This window comes from Hemibagrus wyckioides, linkage group LG15 (genome assembly GCF_019097595.1).
Source record: "Hemibagrus wyckioides isolate EC202008001 linkage group LG15, SWU_Hwy_1.0, whole genome shotgun sequence".
Lineage (NCBI taxonomy): Eukaryota > Metazoa > Chordata > Actinopteri > Siluriformes > Bagridae > Hemibagrus > Hemibagrus wyckioides.
The window spans coordinates 3,403,738-3,424,949 of NC_080724.1; the positions used below are offsets into that span (position 1 = coordinate 3,403,738).

The 21,212-nt window shown below is 39.5% G+C and overlaps 2 protein-coding genes across 5 annotated transcripts in view; both read left to right on the forward strand.

Moving 5' to 3' along the window:
• Nucleotides 1–2,582: 2,582 nt before the first annotated feature.
• Nucleotides 2,583–12,639, forward strand: LOC131366133 (protein LKAAEAR1-like). 2 transcript variants are annotated; one of them, XR_009206769.1, is made up of 6 exons: nt 2,583–2,707; nt 5,929–6,269; nt 7,932–8,051; nt 10,061–10,199; nt 11,624–11,736; nt 12,031–12,639. XR_009206769.1 is itself a non-coding variant. In XM_058410334.1 (5 exons), the coding sequence occupies exons 2-4, from the start codon at nt 5,976–5,978 to the stop codon at nt 11,681–11,683; spliced, it is 474 nt and encodes a 157-aa protein (XP_058266317.1). In that variant the 5' UTR covers nt 2,583–2,707; nt 5,929–5,975; the 3' UTR covers nt 11,684–11,736; nt 12,031–12,639. The 2 variants fall into 2 exon arrangements, 1 of the variants encoding a protein (XP_058266317.1); XM_058410334.1 differs by lacking the exon at nt 10,061–10,199.
• A 1,674-nt stretch (nt 12,640–14,313) lies between these two features.
• Nucleotides 14,314–21,212, forward strand: part of rgs19 (regulator of G protein signaling 19) — a 52,225-nt gene continuing 45,326 nt past the window's right edge. For 2 of the 3 annotated variants that reach the window (XM_058410879.1, XM_058410874.1), the window contains exon 1: nt 14,352–14,480. Coding sequence is in view for 1 of the 3 variants with exons in the window: in XM_058410876.1 (XP_058266859.1) it covers nt 14,424–14,480 (57 nt within the window). In the remaining 2 variants the exon portion in view is untranslated. Of the gene's footprint in view, nt 14,481–21,212 lie in introns of all 3 variants that reach the window. The other variant, XM_058410876.1, reaches the window with a different exon arrangement.

A 21,212-nucleotide genomic window follows, 5' to 3' on the forward strand; every position in this document is an offset into this window, starting at 1 on the left:
GGAATCTGGCCTGTTGATTAGTGCATAATGCTTGAATCTACCGGAAGGTTTTATTTTCTATTCTTAGTCAGTAAAATGATCATCGTAATAACAATCAGTGAGGATGAGGATGAATCCTTGAGATAAACCGCAGTCGAAAAGGAACTTTTTAATTATAATTGTTTTTATTTTCATTATTAGCTTAGTAATTATTTAATTAGCTTATTTGTCTCACACCTCTGGGGTTGGGGTTAGGGTTTGATACCCGACTCCACTATGTGTGCATAGTTTGTAGAAGTAGAAGTACTGAGGGCAAGAAGTCTTTATTATTGCCACACATACTTTACAGCACAATGGAATTATTTTCTTCACACATCTCAGCTGAGGAAGTTGGGGTCAGAGTGCAGGGGCAACACCCCGGGGGTAGAAAGGGTTAAGGACCTTGCTCAATGGCCCAACAGTGGAGCTTGGTGGTGCTGGGGCTTGAACCCTGATCAACTTCCCAGAGCATTTAACCAATTGAGGCACCTCTGCCAAAAATGTTTTCCCTTTGCTTTGGTGGTTTCCTCTATGCACGTCTTGACTCTATCAGTTTATTTGCCTTTTCTAAATTGTCCGCAGCGTGTGTGTATGTATGTAATTGGCCCTCTGATGGGTTGGCACCCCATCCAGAGAGTACCCGATCTTGTCCCCAAATGAACAGATGCATATTGCAGCCAGCTCAAATACAGTAAACATGTCTCCTAGTGACAGAAAGCAATGTCTACCACAAGGTGGATGGTATTATCATGATGGTATGAGTGAACATCTATGATCAATTTCAGTGTCAGAAAATGAACGTCTGTGTAACTGTAGAATCTGTGCTGATAGATAGCCTTGCACTTTACACTTAGTTCTGGGAAATCACTGTTAATCAGGTATTGACAGGAGAAATAATTCTTCAGCAGATTGCATGGGGCACTAATTAGCCCAACAGACTGTAGCATATTCACTTTCAGGCACAAATGGTTTTCTAGCATTAGCTCAAATGGGATTTGACAATTATGAAGTCTATAGTGCACTGCTTAGTTAATAAAAGATATTGCCATTGTCACATAGCACTGAGGAGCAAAATAAGATGGGTCAAGTGAATGACACCTATCTTTTCTCTTGCTTGCACCTAGAAACACTGCTCTAAGCCAGACAAATAGATTAGTGTCAGCCAAACACACTAGGCAATAGGCAGGTTTTAAGTAGCATTAACAGCGAACAGGCGATGAATTGCAAATAACCTAGCCTAATTATCCACAAGGAAGAATGAAGGCTGTGTGACTAAATGAGGGATAAATTGTAATTATATTTCCTCAGAGGCTGTTGTGTGTCAATACCCCCGTTACCCAGATGTAGGTTAAGAACAGTCATGTAGAATAAAAAAGAGATTTCTGAATTGTAAGTCAGCATGAGTTATTCAAAATCTACCTTTAATCCATGTCAAAGAAAAGTCTTAGTGAGCTTCAGAGAATTAACTTTAAGATTCAAGGCAGTATATGCCTCCTGGAAAGTAAAGCCTTTTATCTCCTTAAGAATGGAAAGCCGTCTCCTTTAAGGCAAGCTGAGATGCAACCAAAATCAATACAATCATGCTGGTTTGATGCTGGCTTGCTGAGAGGTTCTATGTGCAGTGAATGCAAAGCAAATGCAATATACCAACATACCAGCCCCATTCCTACAATACCTAGGGAGTAGCAGGATAACGAATAATATCTTACAGCCGGATGAAAAACGTGTGAAAACTGACCAGTGCCCCTGCAAAAGATTGCAAGGCTTAACAACACACATTACAGTGAAAAGGGTGCCATACAGTAAATATTGTTGAGCATGAATTTCTACAAAACAACAACAACAAAAGAATAGGGCTAATACAATGGGGATATCTTGTGTCTTAAGACATATTCAAGATCCTGGAGACAGGGTTGTACAGTGACACAGCAGTTTGTGTTGCTGCCTGACAGCTCCAACTGAGTCCCTGGTTCAATCATGAGCTCAGATTACTGTTTGTATTGAGTTTTGCATGTTCCCCTTGTGTCCACACAGGGTTCCTCCCACCTCCCAAATAAATGCTGGTAAGTGAATCAACTATTCTAAATGATCCCTATGTCTCAGTGTGTGTGCTTCATGCGATGAATAATACAGCATGAACTGGTGTATTACTGGTCACGTAAACACTTTGACATGTTCCTCAAACCATACCAGAACATTTTTACATTGATGCAGAGTGCATTATCTTTCTGGGAAGTGCCTTTAGGGAATGCCACTGAAAGACAAAGTAACATCCTCATTAATGCAGTACAATGCCTAGAGCATCACACACACACACACACACACACAAACACACAGGGTTAATAATATATATTAAACCAACCACTGGAAGTGCCTACTGTATAATAATGGGCATGTGGCTATCGGAACTGGACCATGGAACAATGGAAGAAGGTGATTTGGTCAGATGAATCTTTTTTCTTGTGTACAGCCACACAGGTCCGTGTGTGTCACTTGCCCGAAGAAGGGGGGGGTTATGAATGTGTAGTGCCACAACATTATAATGTCATTATATTAGATCACAGGTATGCGTTAGTGCGCGAGACCGCGCTTCTATGACAACGCCGGTACACAAAGCCGGTGTGAGAATGCGCGCTCCCGTTTTAGGAAACCGACGTTTATTTCACTTACAGTGGCACAAATAGCTCTGGTAAGCTACTACTATTCATTAGGCTGATTTTAATGTGTATTAACAGACGCTAAAGGCGATATTAATGACTATCATATAAATGTAATATTATTATGATGAGCATAATATTATTGTTTCAGCGAAATCTCACAGAGCGCCGGAGTAATGCATCATTTCTAAGTGTTGTCTGTGATAACAAGACTGTTAGATAAATAAGATATCTATCGAGTGTTATATAATGTAGATATATTGTGGTGATTTATGATTATGAATAATTGTTTAGTACTTTAACGTTTAGTTAACTTTTTTTCCCAGCTATTATAAAATAGTTGCCTTATAGCCTATAAACTACTGTATATCAGGGATCATGCTCAATCAAAATGGTAATACTTTACTATAAGGTATATACACCGATCAGGCATAACATTATGAGCAGTGAGAGGTGAAGTGAATAACACTGATTGTCTCCTCATCATGGCACCTGTTAGTGGGTGGGATATATTAGGCAGCAAGTCAACATTTTGTCCTCAAAGTTGATGTGTTAGAAGCAGGAAAAATGGACAAGCGTAAGGATTTGAGCTTTGAGTTTGACGAAGGGCCAAATTGTGATGGGTAAGAGCATCTCCAAACCTGCAGCTCTTGTGGGGTGTTCCCGGTCTGCAGTGGTCAGTATCTATCAAAAGCGGTCCAAGGAAGGAACAGTGGTGAACTGGCGACAGGGTCATGGACGGCCAAGGCTCATTGATGGATGTGAGGAGCGAAGGCTGGCCCGTGTGATCCGATCCAACAGACGAGCTACTGTTGCTCAAATTGCTGAAGAAGTTAATGCTGGTTCTGATAGAAAGGGGTCAGAATACACAGTGCATGATGGGCAGCAAAATGGAGACCAACACAATATTAGGCAGGTGGTCATAATGTTATACCTAGTTGGTGTAGGTGTCCATAAATTAAGTAATAATGTGATAATGTGAAATGACAGAAGGAAAAAGTCTTGTACACACTTACTGAAATTTACTTAATACGTACAAAAGCCTTTGTTGGTAATGACAGCTTCAAGACGCCTCCTGTATGGAGAAACTAGCTGCATGCATTGCTCAGGTGTGATTTGGGCCCATTCTTCCACACAAACAGTCTTCAAATGGGCTATGTAATTAACTTGGGAACTGCAAATTTCACAGTTTGTTCCAGCACAATTAATAGGTTGCTTTAAGACATTGTGATTACATTTAGCCCACTTTATTGACATGGTGTTAAAAAAATTGCTGTAGTGATGAGCTCACTGCAGCATTATTCACTCAAGCACAAGGTAAGGACTGTGGCAAGTGCTAATATGAGTAGTTGTGCTGATTTTTCACTATAAAATACATTTATTTTTCATGCCATAGGTGAAAGCTTTAATAATATGTATCCCTATGTAGTATATATATATATATATATTCTAATTCGTGCAATCTTTATTATTACCAAATGACTCACCTGATTTACAGAATAAGCAAATAAGCTCCTAATACTTGGCTATTATTAATGGCTATTCATATATGACTCATATACACAGATCAGGCATAACATTATGATCACCTGCCTAATATTGTGTTGATGCCCCTTTTGCTGCCAAAACAGCCCTGACCAGTCTTACACTATGTATTCTGACACCTTTCTATCAGAACCACCATTAGCTTCTTCAGTAATTTGAGCAACAGTAGCTCGTCTGTTGGATCGGATCACACGGGCCAGCCTTCACTCCACACGTGCATCGGTGAGCCTTAGCCGCCCATGACCCTGTCGCCAGTTCACCACTGTTCCTTTCTTGGACCTCTTTTAATAGATACTGACCACTGCAGACCACTTACCAGAGCTACACCCCACAAGAGCTGCAGTTTTGGAGATGCTCTGATCCAGTGGTCTTAGCCATCACAATTTGGTCATGATATTAATCAACTAAATGTATCTGTGGTGGATTTAGGTGTAAATTTTTGAAGGTTGCTGCTCTTTACTATGACTTTATACCTACACAACATTAATGAGGATCTACGAAGGTATAACACTTAGTTTCGATGTAGATATAAGATGCTATTTTTGAAAACTATGCATGCATTTTTATTTTTACTGTGATCATAACTAAGCTGTCAGTCTTGACATAGACACTTGGATACACATACACAGTCACATAGTGACTTATTACACAGATTTTCTGGAATGTTCCTGTAGTGTCAGCAGCAGTTCCAAAGACAAATGGCCTTTTTCAAGTCATATGCTTTCATAACTAGCGTCATATTTCACTCCACCTACATGCCAGGGCTGTAGGATTTACCTGGATAAAGTATTACATGAGAAACCTGATTTGTCATTATGACTAGCCAAAATGATGCTCGGAGCTGTCCTTCACACACACACACACACACTATTGGGAGGGATGTCATGTTTATCTTGTCGAACCTAAAGAGGCTTTCTGTAGCAGCTCTTGGAATGAGGGCTTAAAGCTCAGTCCACACTATATGCAATGGTAATTATTTTCACTACACCTTTGTGGCACCACACTGCTCCAAAGATGTACGGAATGTGTCTCTGATATGGTGACACTGCCAAGCAGACCCTGTTTTGTTAAAAACGCCCTGCATGCTGCTGTTTGGCTCCTGTTGCTCTGACAAGGACACATTTCCATCTGTGATGTTTTGAGTTCAGCCATACACTGATAACACACTTCTGAAAAGCCCGTAGCTCCAGCAAGCCTAGGAAAACCATTGCTGTGACTGTCTTCATCAGGCCTAGCATTCTCAACAGAAGCCACACATGGGATCCTGGCTGAATGTGAATTGAAAGCATAATAATATCTGGATGGCTAGCCTTTTTAATCTTCTAACAATGTGGCCTGGTTTGGTGTTAGAGCCCTCTGTTTCTATAGCAAATACTCCATCACGCATCACTTTGTTAGAAAGTGCCATGTGTACACAAATACATAAGATAATTCTTATTGTCCCAGGTGATGAGGAGGGGTGAAATATAACACTGAAATTATAGGCTAGGGTAGGGCAAACTAGCCAAGTAATGGATATAGAGATCTCTGGTCACTCAGTATGTAATGTAATCCAAAAACCATCTTATATTACTTTGTTAACTAGTATTTATAGATAAATGTGATAAAGATGTCTATGCTTTAGTATTAAGTAACATACTATTGTGATACTTTGAATAGATTAATTAAATACTTTAATAAGATTAATAAATATCTCATCTTCTTACAGAAAAACCTTAAAGCTCTGCTTCAAGCGTATGCAGTAAGCACACTGAGATGGAAAAGAAGAGGGGGAACAAAAAAAGTGTCGATTTGAAAAGGATGTGCCCTCAACAAAAGGCCCGATACCTAGCTTATGCTGAGCCCTCTAAAGAGGTACAAGCCTGGATGGCAGCTTCCCACCAACGCATCCTCTCAAGACTTGCTCATGAGAGAAAGAAAATACGGGTGAAAAATCCTCTTCGAGACCCGAATACAAAAGTGAACCATGACACACTTATTGGCCAATTAAAAGCCGCCGAAGCGAGGAACAGGATTCGACAGATGAGGCAGCAATGTCATAACTTGAAGGTAGGTTTGTCTTATAACCAAAGCTGAATGTGACATCATAAATTGCAATTACATTAATATATGTTAATACATTATTATTATTATTATTATTTTAGGTTTTGGTTGTATTCCAATAACCCAAGTGAAGTTCAGTAGCTTGAGCTCTTGGAGACACTGTCTGTTTATCTATCTATCTATCTATCTATCTATCTATCTATCTATCTATCTATCTATCTATCTATCTATCTATCTATCTATCTATCTATCTATCTATCTATCTATCTATCTATCTATCTATCTACACAAAGATATAAATAGAAATGTAAATCCTATTATATGACTAATGCAACCCCTCCTTTATAGGTGAGGAAAGCAAAGTGCATGTTTATATAATCGCTATATTATGTGTACATAGAAATAGGGGGTGTAATGCAATATTATACACCGGTCAGCCATAACATTATGAGCACTGACAGGTGAATAACACTGATTATCTCCTCATCATGGCACCTGTTAGTGGGTGGGATATATTAGGCAGAAAGTGAACATTTTGTCCTCAAAGTTGATGTTAGATACAGGAAAGGCTCACTGATGCATGTAGGGATTGCGGGTTGTGTATGGGGCTGCATGGCCACAGACCAGTCAGCATGCCCATGCTGACCCCTGTGCACCACCGACAGCGCCAACAATGGGCACGTGAGCATCAGAACTGGACCACGGAGCACTGGAAAAAGGCCTGGTCTGATGAATCTCATTTTACATCACGTGGCACCAGGATGCACTATAGGAAGAAGGCGAGCCAGCGGAGGCAGTGTCATTCTTTGGGCAATGTTCTGCTGGGAAACCTTGGGTCCTGCCATCCGTGTGGATGTTATTTTGACACGTACCACCTACCCAAACATTGTTGCATAGGTGGCCTCTGTCTCTTTCAGCAGGATAATGCGCCATGCCACAAAGCAAAATGGTTCAGGAATGGTTTGATCAGCACAACAACCAGTTTGAGGTGTTGACTTGGCCTCCGAACTTCCCAGATCTCAATCTAATCGAGCATCTGTTGGATGTGCTGCACAAACAAGTCCAATCCATGGAGGCCCCACCTCACAACTTACAGGACTGTTGCTAATATCTTGGTGCCAAATACCACAGCACACCTTCAGGGATCTAGTGGAGTCCATGCCTCAATGGGTCAGGGCTGTTTTGGCAGCAAAAGGGGGACCAACACAATATTACGCAGGTGGTCGTAATGTTATGGCTGATCGGTGCTTTGTAGGTATCCCACAGGATTTGTATTTGTTTAGAACACATATCAATAATAAAGAGAATACATCTGAATTAAATATATTAAGCACAAAGTATAAATGAAACTGGATCTATATTATTGGAATTGGAATATCTGCAATTCTACCTTCAAGTGTTGGGTCACATTTGCTGCTTGAGTCTAAAACTTTACAGGTCTGATAACATTTCTAGTTGCTGCTTTGTTCTTTTTAGCTCTGTGATATTTTCGTATTTGTTAGCCTTGTAAGAAAGCAAGCTTAAGGCTGAAATACAGCAAGCCTATTGAAAGGCTGGAGGGCTGGAGTTCTCCAGCAATAGGTTTGGCTAGATAATCTTGGGAGAGATGCTGCAGAGAGAAATAAATACTTGGCATTAAACACAATACTGTGTTCTGCGTATTGCTAGATGCAGGAAATTAACCTGATGATTTCGAGCCAGGCTAGCGTGCAGAGTGCTGTGCGTCTAGAGCTGCTCTTGGCAAAGGAGACACAGAGGAATAATGGAGACAGCCTGGACCAGCTACAGGTAACTTGGTGTCTGCTGCAGTGAAATAGCTAATGTGGGCTGCTCATTCAAAACGCAAGTGTATTTTCCCCCCAAAAATGTTTTTCACCATATATTTTTATGTTTCTGATTATTAATAGAAGATGTTGAATGTGAAGTTGTTGTTGTTTTTGGCTGTCGCCACGGCAGATCATTTGGTCCGAATGTTTCGATTTGGCACAGGTTTTACGCCGGATGCCCTTCCTGGCGCAACCCTCCCATTTTATCCAGGCTTGGGACCAGCACTGGGAGTTAACTCTTCAGTGGCTGGGTTAGCGCCCTGCCTGGGAATCGAACCCTGGCTGTGGCAATGAGAGCGCGGGATCCTGCTGCTGGGAGGCTAGAATATTGAATGTGAAGTAACGCCCTCAAATATATGAAGGTTTTCTGGCAGCTGGCCATTACTTGGAATGCATCATAAGTCACAGTGACAGGACTTGTGTTTTGCAATCATGAATATGCTGCACCACTCTACCAAATAGCTTCAGCAGTAAGTAAAATAATGAAGCTCCTCACAAGAGTGGCAAAAAAACGTATCTTCAAGGTTTTATGAGTCCAGACACTTTAATAGTATCTACTACTTGCATATTCTGCTCACTTCTTTTCCACTGCCGTAGCTCACGGTGCACTCAGCTGACAGCAGGAAGATGCAAATGGCGCAGTGACTGTAATGTAAATGAACTATCGGTGTGTTTGATGGGAGTCAATGGAGAATGTTTATTAATGTTTTTTTTGTGGGTGTGCATTTATTTTTTAAGACTTAAAGTCCATATTAAACCTGCAAAAATGTAGCACCGATTAAGCAGTTAAACTAAAAGCTAAAGGAAAATACTGACAAGCCTTCCAATTTATATTATCTGTGTTTTACAAAATCCCATTTGGCAATAACTACTCTGTACTTGGGATGGCTCTGAAGGCAGTTCGTCAAAAGGAACTACATATTAATTATTCAGAGATACTATGCACCAAAACAGAGGTTCAGATATCCCAAACATATCCAAGTCTATTGGTTCAACCTGAAAAAAAGCTCCTCAGGTACTAGGTGAAATATCTATAATATTAAATAAATAAATAAACAAACAGGCCCAGTCATCTTGCAACTTACAACTCCTCAATGTATGAAAACATTAATGAATCTAATTAAATGTCAAATGTTTCTATTCAAATATTCTCTGGTTTGGAAAACTCCATGCTGTAAAACCACATTACATCCTGTAAAAAAAAAAATATACAGGATAAAGAATCAGTTATTTGGTGCAGCCATCCCACACTTACATAAAAATATCTCTCACTGAAACATATCATCCCACATAGAAGAGCGCTAAAAATAGCTCATTTCCAACTGTAATTACTGTCTCTTACCATAGATTGTACAGGAGCAACTACTGGTTCTCAGAAAAGCTATCTATAAAAGTGCTGAGAGTCTTGAGTTATTGTCTGCAGATTTTGCCTTTCTGAATGTTAGCATTTAAACATCCATTTGGACAGTCTGTGATCCAGGGGGTAAATTAACTCCTGCTGTTTTGCTGGGGAAAAAATGTGTCACAAAAAGTGAGAATACTGTCACAAAGACTTACATTAACACTTTTGTGTGCTGACATTGGGATTGGATCTCTGGTCCGGTTAAACCAGCAAGATACAAATTGAACTATGACTTCTGATATTAGAGTCGTTAATCAGATATCATCTACATAATTCAGAATATAAAAACTCCCTCTAAACTAACTCCCAAAAGATGTATACGGGATTCGACCAGCTGTGGAAGAATATTGCTTCTTCTTTTTGTCATTTATCTGTCGGGTTCATGTTATAACAAGATCTCTTTATGATAAAGCTAGGAGGTATTTACATTGTTGTCATAAGCAGCAGTGTTTGGTGTTAAATCTGTACCTCCATAATGTTGTTGGTGTTGCTCTTTTCATCATTTGGTCCGCACGTTTTTTATTTGGCACCGGATGCCCTTCCTGATGCAACCCTCCCATTTAATCCAGGCTTGGGACCGGCACTGAGAATGAACTCTCCACTGGCCAGGTTAGTTCCTTGCCTGGGAATCGAACCCGGGCCACAGCAACAAGAGCACAGGATCCCGCCGCCGGACCACCAGGAGGATGTTTTATCTCCATAATGAGGGTATAAAATAGGCTACTGCCACCACAACTGCTGTATGTGCATGTAATAATTGCATGAACATATTTTCTATATAATAAATAAGCAACCTCGGAATGTTTTCATTTTCGAAATCTTCTTCTTCTTCTTTGTTTTAGCAAAATACACTTACTTGTTAAGCTTGACAGAAATTTAAGACAGTCGTTTTCCTGACATTTTCCTAGAGAATGACGAGTGCCACTCTTGCACCTCTAACCAGCTCGTTTGAAATGAAAGTGATGATTATGACACTATGGTTTTACAAGAGAATAGAGGACCACCATGCAGGTTTTCTTGTGTAGTAGTAAACTAAACTGTGTAGCCATAAAATATCCCACTATATGACGCTTATCCTCTGGTCATTCTTATCAACCCAAGTGGCCCATTTTGCCTAGTGGTCTTGCACTCACTCATGGAACTACATACACTGTTATGCTGCTGCATTGCGGCTCACAACTCACCAACATTGCAAAGGCTCTCAGTCTTTCTGTTCCTCAGTAACCAAGCCTTCTACCCATTTCTGAACCTATTTCATCCTAGACTGCTGTTCACTTTTCTCACTACAAGCATATAGCCTCAGAGAACGGATAACAAATAGGCAGCAGTACTTTCAGAGCCTGTGAGATTCATGCACTGCTATTGTTAGGCTGCATTTAGAGCAAGGCTCTGTAAATGATGGTTGAAGATGCTCCGGTCCCAAACAATTTGGGCAGTGATCATTGTCCATCATCCAATTTCGCCTGGCTTGGAAAAACAAACAGCTCTCCATCATGCCGGGAATTACTAGAGGTTAGGAAAGTTCAACAATCCACATAAACAAGAGAAGATGGCCAGTAGATTCAGAGTTTGTTGTAGTGAGGGACCTTTAATACCCAAGAACCCATGCTTTTGGTATTACACAAGGAGTCACTGACTCTCCTGTTGTGTCACTCAAACACTTTTATTTGTGGTTTGTTCTGCCCTTCATAACATCATTAGTATGTTAGCTGATTGTGTCCACCTGTTCTTTGTTACTCTTAGATTAGTGTGTTTGTTACAGCTTGCTGTTTGTGTAGCATTGTGAAGTGTTATGGCGCATATTTGCAGCTTTATGTCCCAGCCTTCATGTTGACTGCATCTGTTGTGATGAACACCATCAAGACTGAATATAATTCGGTGGCAATTCACCTTTACTCTAATGTTAACCTCTTCATCTCTCAGCTTATTGCTCAATTACACATATTAGAACATATCATTAGCTAATTGCTCTGATTTATTCAGAAACTTCAGTGATTCAATTTATTAAAAGAGTATGCAGGTAACAGTCTGTGGAATCGGTGAATCGTTGTGACTTCATGCTATATGCAGTTGCTTCTCTGTCTTGTTTTTTTTTCCACACACTCAACGTCAGCTGTTTCCTTTCTTTACAGAGACGAAGAGTAGAGGAAATTCTGGACGACGAAAAGGGCCTAACTATAATCAGAAGATAAGTGAAGACATAAAGGGGGAAAAAATGGAACTGTATCCACATTTCCAATCAATGGTGAATACAAAATAATAAACAATATTATCTATACATTCCTTGGCTCCATTTTTTTTTATAATAGCTAGAAGAAAAATACCATAATATTGTTACCATAACACTGGTGAATTCTTTACTGATGACGGATATTGTAATCCACTGCAATGGTTCCTGTTTGCTACATAACAACTTTATTGAATAAAATAGTACTCATATAGAAGAAGGTGGCCTGGTCTGATGAATCACGTTTTCTTTTACATCACGTGGATGGCCGGGTGCGTGTGCGTCACTTACCTGGGGAACACATGGCACCAGGATGCACTATGGGATGAAGGCGAGCCGGCGGAGGCAGTGTCATGCTTTGGACAATGTTCTGCTGGGAAACCTTGGGTCCTGCCATCCATGTGGATGTTACTTTGACACGTACCACCTACCTAAGCATTGCTACAGACCATCTACACCCTTTCATGGAAACGGTATTCCCTGATGGCTGTGGCCTCTTTCAGCAGGATAATGCACCGTGCCACAAAGCAAAAATGGTTCAGGAATGGTTTGATGACCACAACAGTGAGTTAGAGGTGTTGACTTGGCCTCCAAATTCCCCAGATCTCAATCTAATCCAGCATCTGTTGGATGTGCTGGACAAACAAGTCCCATCCATGGAGGCCCCACCTCACAACTTACAGGACTTAAAGGATCTGCTGCTAACATCTTGGTGCCAGATCCCACAGCACACCTTCAGGGATAAAGTGGAGTCCATGGCTCGACAGATCAGGGCTGTTTTAGCAGCAAAAGGGCAACCAACACAATATTAGGCAGGTGGTCATAATGTTATGGCTGATCAGTATACATGTACATACTGTATATTCGAATGACATGTAACATGTATGAGCAGGTAATTTTGTTCTAAACTGAGTTCCAGAAAACAGGAATGTTGTGATTATACTGTAATTTGATGTCTGATTAAATGTTTCACAATATGCAAAGAACTGTATGTTGTTCATTCAGTCATAGTGTGGACAAATTATAGTATGTAATACCCACAGTATTATTACATCCTATTTCCCTTGTTCTATAATCATAGGGCTAACACTGGTCAGCCTACTCAAACCATTCAATGCTGTGCAGAGGTTTGTAAAAGAGATGGTTCAGTAACAGCACAATCTCCATGCAGTGAAAAATCTTTAGCCTGAGGTTTGCCAGGTCTTGCAGGTAAAGGAATTTTAAAAGAAAGATGAGGTTTTACAACCAACAGGCTGATTATCTTTTGTGCAAAACAGTCACAATACTGTGCTTGGATATGAAAATCATAATAATAACCTGTATGAGGTACAAAGCAGGCACTCTGGTCTGTGAAAACCTCAGTATGAACTGAACTTTCAAATAACACTAATGAAATTCAGAACGTGAAACAGGGATTTAAAGCTTAAACCTTTGCTTTGGGATGCTTAAAACTACAAGAGACACATGATTTCATTTCATTTATATCGATTAGGGTACGTCTTGCCATACACACACTCATTTAAACATATCATAATCATTTTTCAGTACAAAATAAAAATAATCATCAATTTGGTTTGTTATGAAATGGGCATGAATTGTTATGAATGTCACATTCCACAGAACCATCTTTTTTTTTTTTACCATCACTCTACTGCATATTGTCATGCACATTAGCATGCAAGGAGCAAGCTATAATCAAAGCCCAATTTTGTCTCTTTTTTTTTGTAATTAAAATCAATCCTCAATTAATACAACCTAGAAACCCAGCACATCAGTTATGGTACCTGCTATAAATCAGCCTTTCACTGGACTGCATTGACAAGTTGTGGGCATCTACAATGAAGCAGAGAGCTCTACTGACACCAAGTGGCAGTTACACTTTATCCTTTAATTCCTGCTTGCTAGAGTGTGAATAAATATTTCTTGAAGTGCTTGAAATCCTGAATGAAATTTGCTCAGGCAGGGTCAACATCTCAAACCTGCTTGATTAACGCATAACTGCCTTTAGATGAATTTGCTTCGTTTATTTAATATGCAATCGAACAAACATAATATGCATTACTGTTAATTAAACCATAAGAGAAATTTTGAGTATTATGATTGCTATACTTTTGCAGACAAGGTGTTCCGAGACTTTTCCTCCAGATTGTAAAGTGTTTGGCGCCTCCTGCTGGTTATAGGCGGGATTTATCTGAAGAATGGAATTCACTCTGCTAATATTAACACTCATTTATATAAAGGTGCTAGGCAAAACTGTACCAATAAAATGCATTGCAGGGAATTACGACTTTACAGAGTTGTTCATTTACAAGAAGAAGGCGTATACAACATTTTATTAGAGAATATACAGAGGTTATGGAACGTGTTTTAGCTGTTTGTCAAATTTATGAACGCATAACGAAAAGGTAAAAAAAAAAGGTGATGTTTTTGTTTCATACATTATCTGATATATGACAAAGAGGTTCTTGAGTAAAGCGACAAAGAGAGGAGTTGAAAATTTGAAAAATGAAAAATTACTGAGGAAGTCCTTCGTCAATCGGCCGAGCAGAACTGACTGAGTTCGCGCATGCGCTATTCATCCTTAGCCTGCCTCCGTCAAGGGTGTCGATTCCGAAGCTGGAACACTGGAGGAGGAAAAAACCGATACTGTATACCTATATATATATATACATATATATAAAAACAGCAACAAAAAAAAGAAACGGATGTGCTTCAGAAAACGAAACGGCTACCGCCCTCCAGACCATTTTAATGCCAAAATTGTAAGTATAACTAGCGATTTTAAACGAAAGGTTTCAGTTTGCCAGCGGATGGTGGGTTTTCCCGTTTCGGAAAGGTTCGTGATTTCCTCGAGAACGGGGTCGTCCTCTGTTAAATCTCTGATCTCCTTTATCACATCAGCACTAAAGCTCTATTTTTTTTTTATTCGTACTATTTTGGCTAGCCTGTAAAAGCGTGTAGGACTTGAAAAAAAAAAAACACCTTTCCTAGAAACCTACTAATGCCCGTGATAAGCTATGTAAACTAATGTGGCTATTTGTAACTGAGAAGGCGACTACTACAGCTTTATTTCCCATGTGTTACTGCTGCTGATTTGGGTTGCAGTAAAATGAGATGTTGTCTCGAACCCAGAAGAGGAAACCCTAGTTGACATTTGTCTTTGGTGGATCTGCTGCTGTTTCGAAACCTTACGGCTATGATTTAATTTCCCCCCGAAGTGTTGCATCTGAAGAATCGTGCGTCTTCTGGGTGCATTTGTTTAGTATTATTATAATTATCATTATTATAGGAAGAGCCCGGTGTAGAATTAAGGTTCGCTGCTGAGAGTTGTTAAGAGCCAGTTTTCTTTTTCGAGGAAAGAGCCTGTAGCTATCGAGTCAGCTTTCTGAATACAACCGGTTTTTAAAACAATGTGCTGGTTTAAGTGGTATTTCAGTCTTTTTTTTTTTTTTAAAAAAAGACCACACCAGTGCAATGCATTGTTTTAAAGCGAGCAATCACAAAACTCATCTAATGCACAGATTAGCCTACAGCGGTGTGGGAGGGGGTCAAACATATAGGAAGTGTGGGCGGAAAAAACAGCTTCTACTTAGGTGACTTTTTTTTTTCGCCTGGCTAATCATATATATATATATATATATATATATATATATATATATATATATATATATATATATAATCGTTGATATGGTCGGCATTCTCTCCTCTTGCATGCTCTTTTTCTTCACATCTCGAAAGATGTTCTCTCTCTCTTTCTCTCTTCACCCCCCGGTTCTGGCGTAGTAAAGCGCGTTCCCGCGTCACGCGCGACACCTTCGGGTTGAATGAATCGGGAGCGCGCGCCGCGTGCTGGTCTAAAGAGGAGTGGGCGGGTCCTGGAGCAAGAATGGCGCGTGGCGGCGCAGAGCTTTCGAACGCGTTCGCGTGCGTCGTCGCGTAGAGCGCGCGCTCCGTCGCGCGGGGTGGAGGCGGGGATAAGGGGGTGCACTTTTGACGTCATTCCGAGGACTCCCGAGGTATTTATGTGTAAGAATAGAGAGAGAGAGAGAGAGAGAAGAAGCACATGTTGTAGTTTCTTCTCTTTTTTTCGCTTTGTGACCTGTGTGATCATTTTACTAGTCCATTGGAAGAAAAACGTGGTGTATCTTGTTATTACTGCTGTTTAAAAAAAATACAGGAAAGAGTGTGTGGTTCTCTGAATATTGTTTCGTTACTCAAATGAAGTGCACAGAGTTGCTTTCCTTTTCACTGGGGCGCTACCCTCATACCCTACTCTGTTTTTTTGTATCTTTAAGCCATAAAGGTGCATGTTGTGTACCTTTTAAAGCTTTTTGTAAGATAATGATTGTGAGGTCCAGTTATTCTTATATCCATAAGAAAGATTATTAAACGTTTCCAAGATGTACCCTTGAAGGTACTACCCCAGTGACAAAGAAGCCCAGTGTGTCAGACTAGAATCGCATAATAGTACAAGCTAATACTCATTAGACCTTTTGACTATCAGTACCTTATATTACAAAAAACACACTGGCTTAAATGAAGCCAAGTTTTTTTTTGTCTGATCTGTAGATAGTGAGATCTCTCACTTTATACAGCTGAGCCATTGAGGGTTGCTCAAGGGCCAAGCAGTGGCAGCTTGGTGGACCTGTGATTCAAACTCACAACCTTCTGAACACCTTAACCACTAAGCTACCACATCCTTCAGTAGGTCAGTACTACAGGTTAACATACAAGACAATAAACGGTGCCTTATATACGCTACAATTCATTTTTTTAACCTGTCTTTATTTATATACATTACTGCACAATGAAATTCTTTCTTCACATATCCCATCCCTGGGAGTTGAGGTCAGAGCGCAGGGTCAGCCATAATGCATCACCCCTGGAGCAATTGGGGCCTTGATCAAGGGCCCAACGGTGGCAGCTTGGTGGTGCTGGGGCTTGAACCCCGATCAATGACCCAGAGCCTTAACCATTTGAGCTACCACCGTCCCAAGAAAGAATTAACAGTTATGATCCTGCCTGTAATAATGTGACATTTGGCTGTTGATTAGAAGGTTGTGAGTTTAAATCCCTGGAACACCGAGCTGCCATTGCTGGGGTCCTTGAGCAAGGCCCTTAACCCTCAACTGCACATCAATAAAAACGTTTAACTGCAGCTTTTATACTGACACTCACACTTAGTGAGCAAATCTGTCGCACAACAAATTGCATGATTTAATTTAACTTGATCCCAGGCCAATCATAACACATTTCTGAGGTTCGTTAAGTATGTCCTGAATATGCAGAAGTTGTCTCAGCAACACTGTGTCAAGCCAAACAAATTTCAGACCTGATAGATTAATACATACACGCTCTTGCCTAGGAGCTTTCGTCTGTTTGAATCTTGTGTATATGCAGCACTGCGATAAGAAAAAAAAAAGACGGTTTTAATAGTTTTAATTAGCTAGAATTTCCTAGTTAGTGTTGCAGTTATGATAGTGATAAAGCAGTGTTATAGACATCACATAGTTGCACAGTCGCAGTAGCATGTAGCACTCTCCTGTAAAGTTACCATTTAAACCCTTGCTTTCAGAGACAGGTTGTGATTGCCCGGGACATCGCATAGAAAAGGTTTCACAACAAATGCATTTATTTCTTGTCTTTAAAACCATGGTGAATCTGGTAAAAGAAGCATCATTACTATACAGTTGATTTGTTTTATAAGTTTCTCAACAGACATTTAAAGGACAAATAAAGAAAAACGTACACTCGTTTACTTTTTATTACTTTTTAGGGGAATATTTTAGTGGGTGCTATTAATAAATAAAAAAAGAAAAAACAATTATATATATATATATATATATATATATATATATATATATATATATAAAATTGTTTTTTTTCTTCCACATTGACACCTTGAAGGCTTCTGGTTTGATTCTTGTTATTTTATTTCGTTCGTTCTTTAGTATTTGCATTGCTAGTTTTTTGTGATTGTTGTGGGCAAAAAAAGTTCAATTTTGATTTTACTTTTTTATTTAATTGTAATTAAATTTAATTGAATTTATTAATCAAATTTAATGTATTAACTTAATTAAATTAATTTAGTTTCTTTTATTTAATTTAAATTATATATATATATATATATATATATATATATATATATATTTTTTTTTTTTTTATTCATTTATTATATATATATATATATATATATATATATATATATATATATATATATATATATATATATATATATATATATTTATTATAAATGAATAAATAAAATAAATAAATACTAAATATACTAAAAATTTATTATTAGTTATTATTATTATTATTATTATTAATTATTAATATTTTTTTATATTTTTTATTTTACTTATTATTATAAGTACTTGAATTGGTGAAACTGCAAGCACAGGATTCTTCTTCTTTGAAAACGGCCACAAGTGAAGACACATGTCGCTGATTTCTATGATAACTGTACTCACGTTTGACGCACAAGCTTCGGAATTTGTGTTGTGATGATGTCAGGTAACGCATCTTGGCTCAAATCTGCATGGATTCTGAAAAACTGCATACTCCTTCGCATATCGTCTGCTTAATTTCACACTGATGCATGACATGCATTTGCTTAGAAGACATTTTCATATAAAGCGACTTACAGATGAAGTAAAGTGATATATCAGGCAGAGGACAGTGTAAGTAGTGTTACGATATTTTTAAGAATTTTATTGGAGTGCTAGAGGAGCAAAGAGCATTGAGTAGATTTGTAAATTTCTGCAAAATCCTGGTGAAGTTTTATTTATAAATCACATGACCATGCAACTGGGCAAGTTAACCTCCCTGTTTGTGTCCATTATAGCATAATCTGCTGGTTAAGATCGGTGTAATGGTACTTACATGTTTGTGTTCCGTTAGTCAGAAATAAAATATGACGAATTAGAAGCTGTGACGTTTAATATATGCTGGCACAGGAGCTCTCGTTTAGTGGCAACTAACCTGTTAACCATTTATGTCATGTTCTTTTCATCGACTTCAGTTAACCTGGTCATGGTGGCGTGAGGTTAGGACACACCCCTTAATATGACCACCGTGTACACACACCTTGACACATTCACGCCTACGGACAATTTATAGCAGCCAATCCACCTACTGATATGTTTTAGGGAAGTGATAATGGGAAGAAAAACAAAAAACGCACCCCAAATGCTTGTGTAGCTGTTTAGCAGAACTTGATTTGAATATTTTATTAGTAGTGTTCAGTCAAATCCAGCGTATCTTAAATTCTTGTCATACAAAGATCCTGATAAATAGCTAGGATCGCTACAAGCTGCCCTTTAAAGCATAACTATTTGAAGGGTGATGTTTTGCCTAGCTAGTCTCTGGTCTGATGAAATGCCTCGCAATATGAATGTATCGCAGTATATAAAGATTTGGAGCTGACAAATTTGTGTTTTATAGATCTCAAAATAGTAGAATATTCATGTTATACAACTTTAAGGTACACTATGTTGCCAAAAGTTTTGGGACGTCTCCCTTTACATGCACATGAATGTTATTTGGAATTGTCCCACCCTTTGCAGCTATAACAGCTTCAACTCTTCTGGGAAGGCTTTCCACAAGGTTTAGGAGTGTGTTTATGGGAATTTTTGACCATTCCTCTAGAAGCACATTTGTGAGGTCAGGCACTGATGTTGGAGGAGAAGGTCTGGCTCGCAGTCTCCGCTCTAATTCATCACAAAGGTGTTCTATCAGATTGAGTTCAGGACTCTGTGTAGGTCAGTCAAGTTCCTCCACACCAAAGTCACTCATGTTGGAACAGGAAGGGGTCATCCCCAAACTGAATGAAATTGTCCAAAATGTCTTGGTATGAAGCTGAAGCATTAAGAGTTCCTTTCACTGGAACTAAGAGGCCGACCCAGAAAAAACAACACCTGAGTTCATTGAGTATTTGAAGGGGTGTCCCAAAACTTTTGGCGATATAGTGTATCAGATTCGCTGTCCTAGCTGACTGAATAGGTGTAACGTACTGAAACCCTCTGTGTGCGCTTAATTCGATTTGCACATGTAAGCAGCCAGGTGTAGAGTTGATATCCATGCAGTCACATAACCTTTAATAACCTTTAAAAAAGAGAAGGCACTGGTATGACGATGTGCTTTGCTGAGGAACAGCGACAGCATACAGATTCTAATCTCACGTTGATAAACAGATCATTTATTTTCGCTGTTCTCCGTTTTCAGTGGTGACTGCAGAGGCTTTTTGTTTATAAGATATAACCAAACTGGTTGAAGCCCAGTACATCAGTCAGCATTCCAGATATGGTCACTCATTTCGCATCAGATAACCAGGAGAGCATGTTCTTTTTCAGGTTTTACTATCATCCGCGAGGAATCCTCACTCAGCTGAGGGAAGAACTCTTATGTCATCCAGATCAGGTTAAATCAAATGACATCATTCCCCCAACTTCGCTAACTGTTCCTTAACCGTCTTCCTCGTCCACATGAGCACCTGAGAATGACTTCATTCACACTTCCTATCCATCATATGTTCGCCAAACAAACACGGCCCCAGACCGACAAACATTTCTTTTCTCGCTAAACAGGCTATTCCAGTTTGACACACATTTTGCTGTTCTTTTTAGCTAATAAGGCCTAACTTCAGTTCAGCTAGTGCTAGTTCCGGATCAGGAGAAAGTTACATTTTTGTTTGTTACATACACAAACAAACACAGAATGGTTTCTTTGTATATCCCAGCTAAGGAAGTTGGGGTCAGAGCGCAGGGGCAGAGCGCCCCTGGAGCAGAGAGGGTTAAGGGCCTTGCTCAGTTGCCCAGTAGTGGCAGCTCGGCGGTGCTGGGGCTTGAACCCTCGATCCGCCGATCAAAAACCCAGAGCCTTAAACACTTGAGCTACCTTAAACACATTTTTATATTTTTCCATAGGAAGAATCTATGGAAGAATCAGTGGAAGAAAAAAACAGCATGTGCTACTCAGGTTTGGTCAGAGCGTCTGGGCGTACAACAGACGACTGTATGACGATACGCTCCATAATAGTGTTGATGGCTGAAAAGAGCATGTTTCATTGTCATGTGCACAGTAAAAACACAGCAGTTTAGACCATACAATGAAATTCTTACTATGTGAGTCTCCCTTACACGTAAAAATAATAAATAACAAAGAAAAATATAATGTATATGCACCGATCAGGCATAACATTATGACCACCTGCCTAATATTGTGTTGGTCTCCCTTTTGCTGCCAAAACAGCTCTGTCCCATCATGCACTGTGTATTCTGACACCTTTCTATCAGAACCAGCATTAACTTCTTCAGCAATTTGAGCAACAGTAGCTCGTTTGTTGGATCGGATCACACGGACCATTCTTCGCTCCATACATGCATCAAACAGCCTTTGCTGCCCATGACCCTGTCGCTGGTTCACCACTGTTCCTTCCTTGGACCACTTTTGATAGATACTGACCACTGCAGACCTGGAACACCTCACAAAAG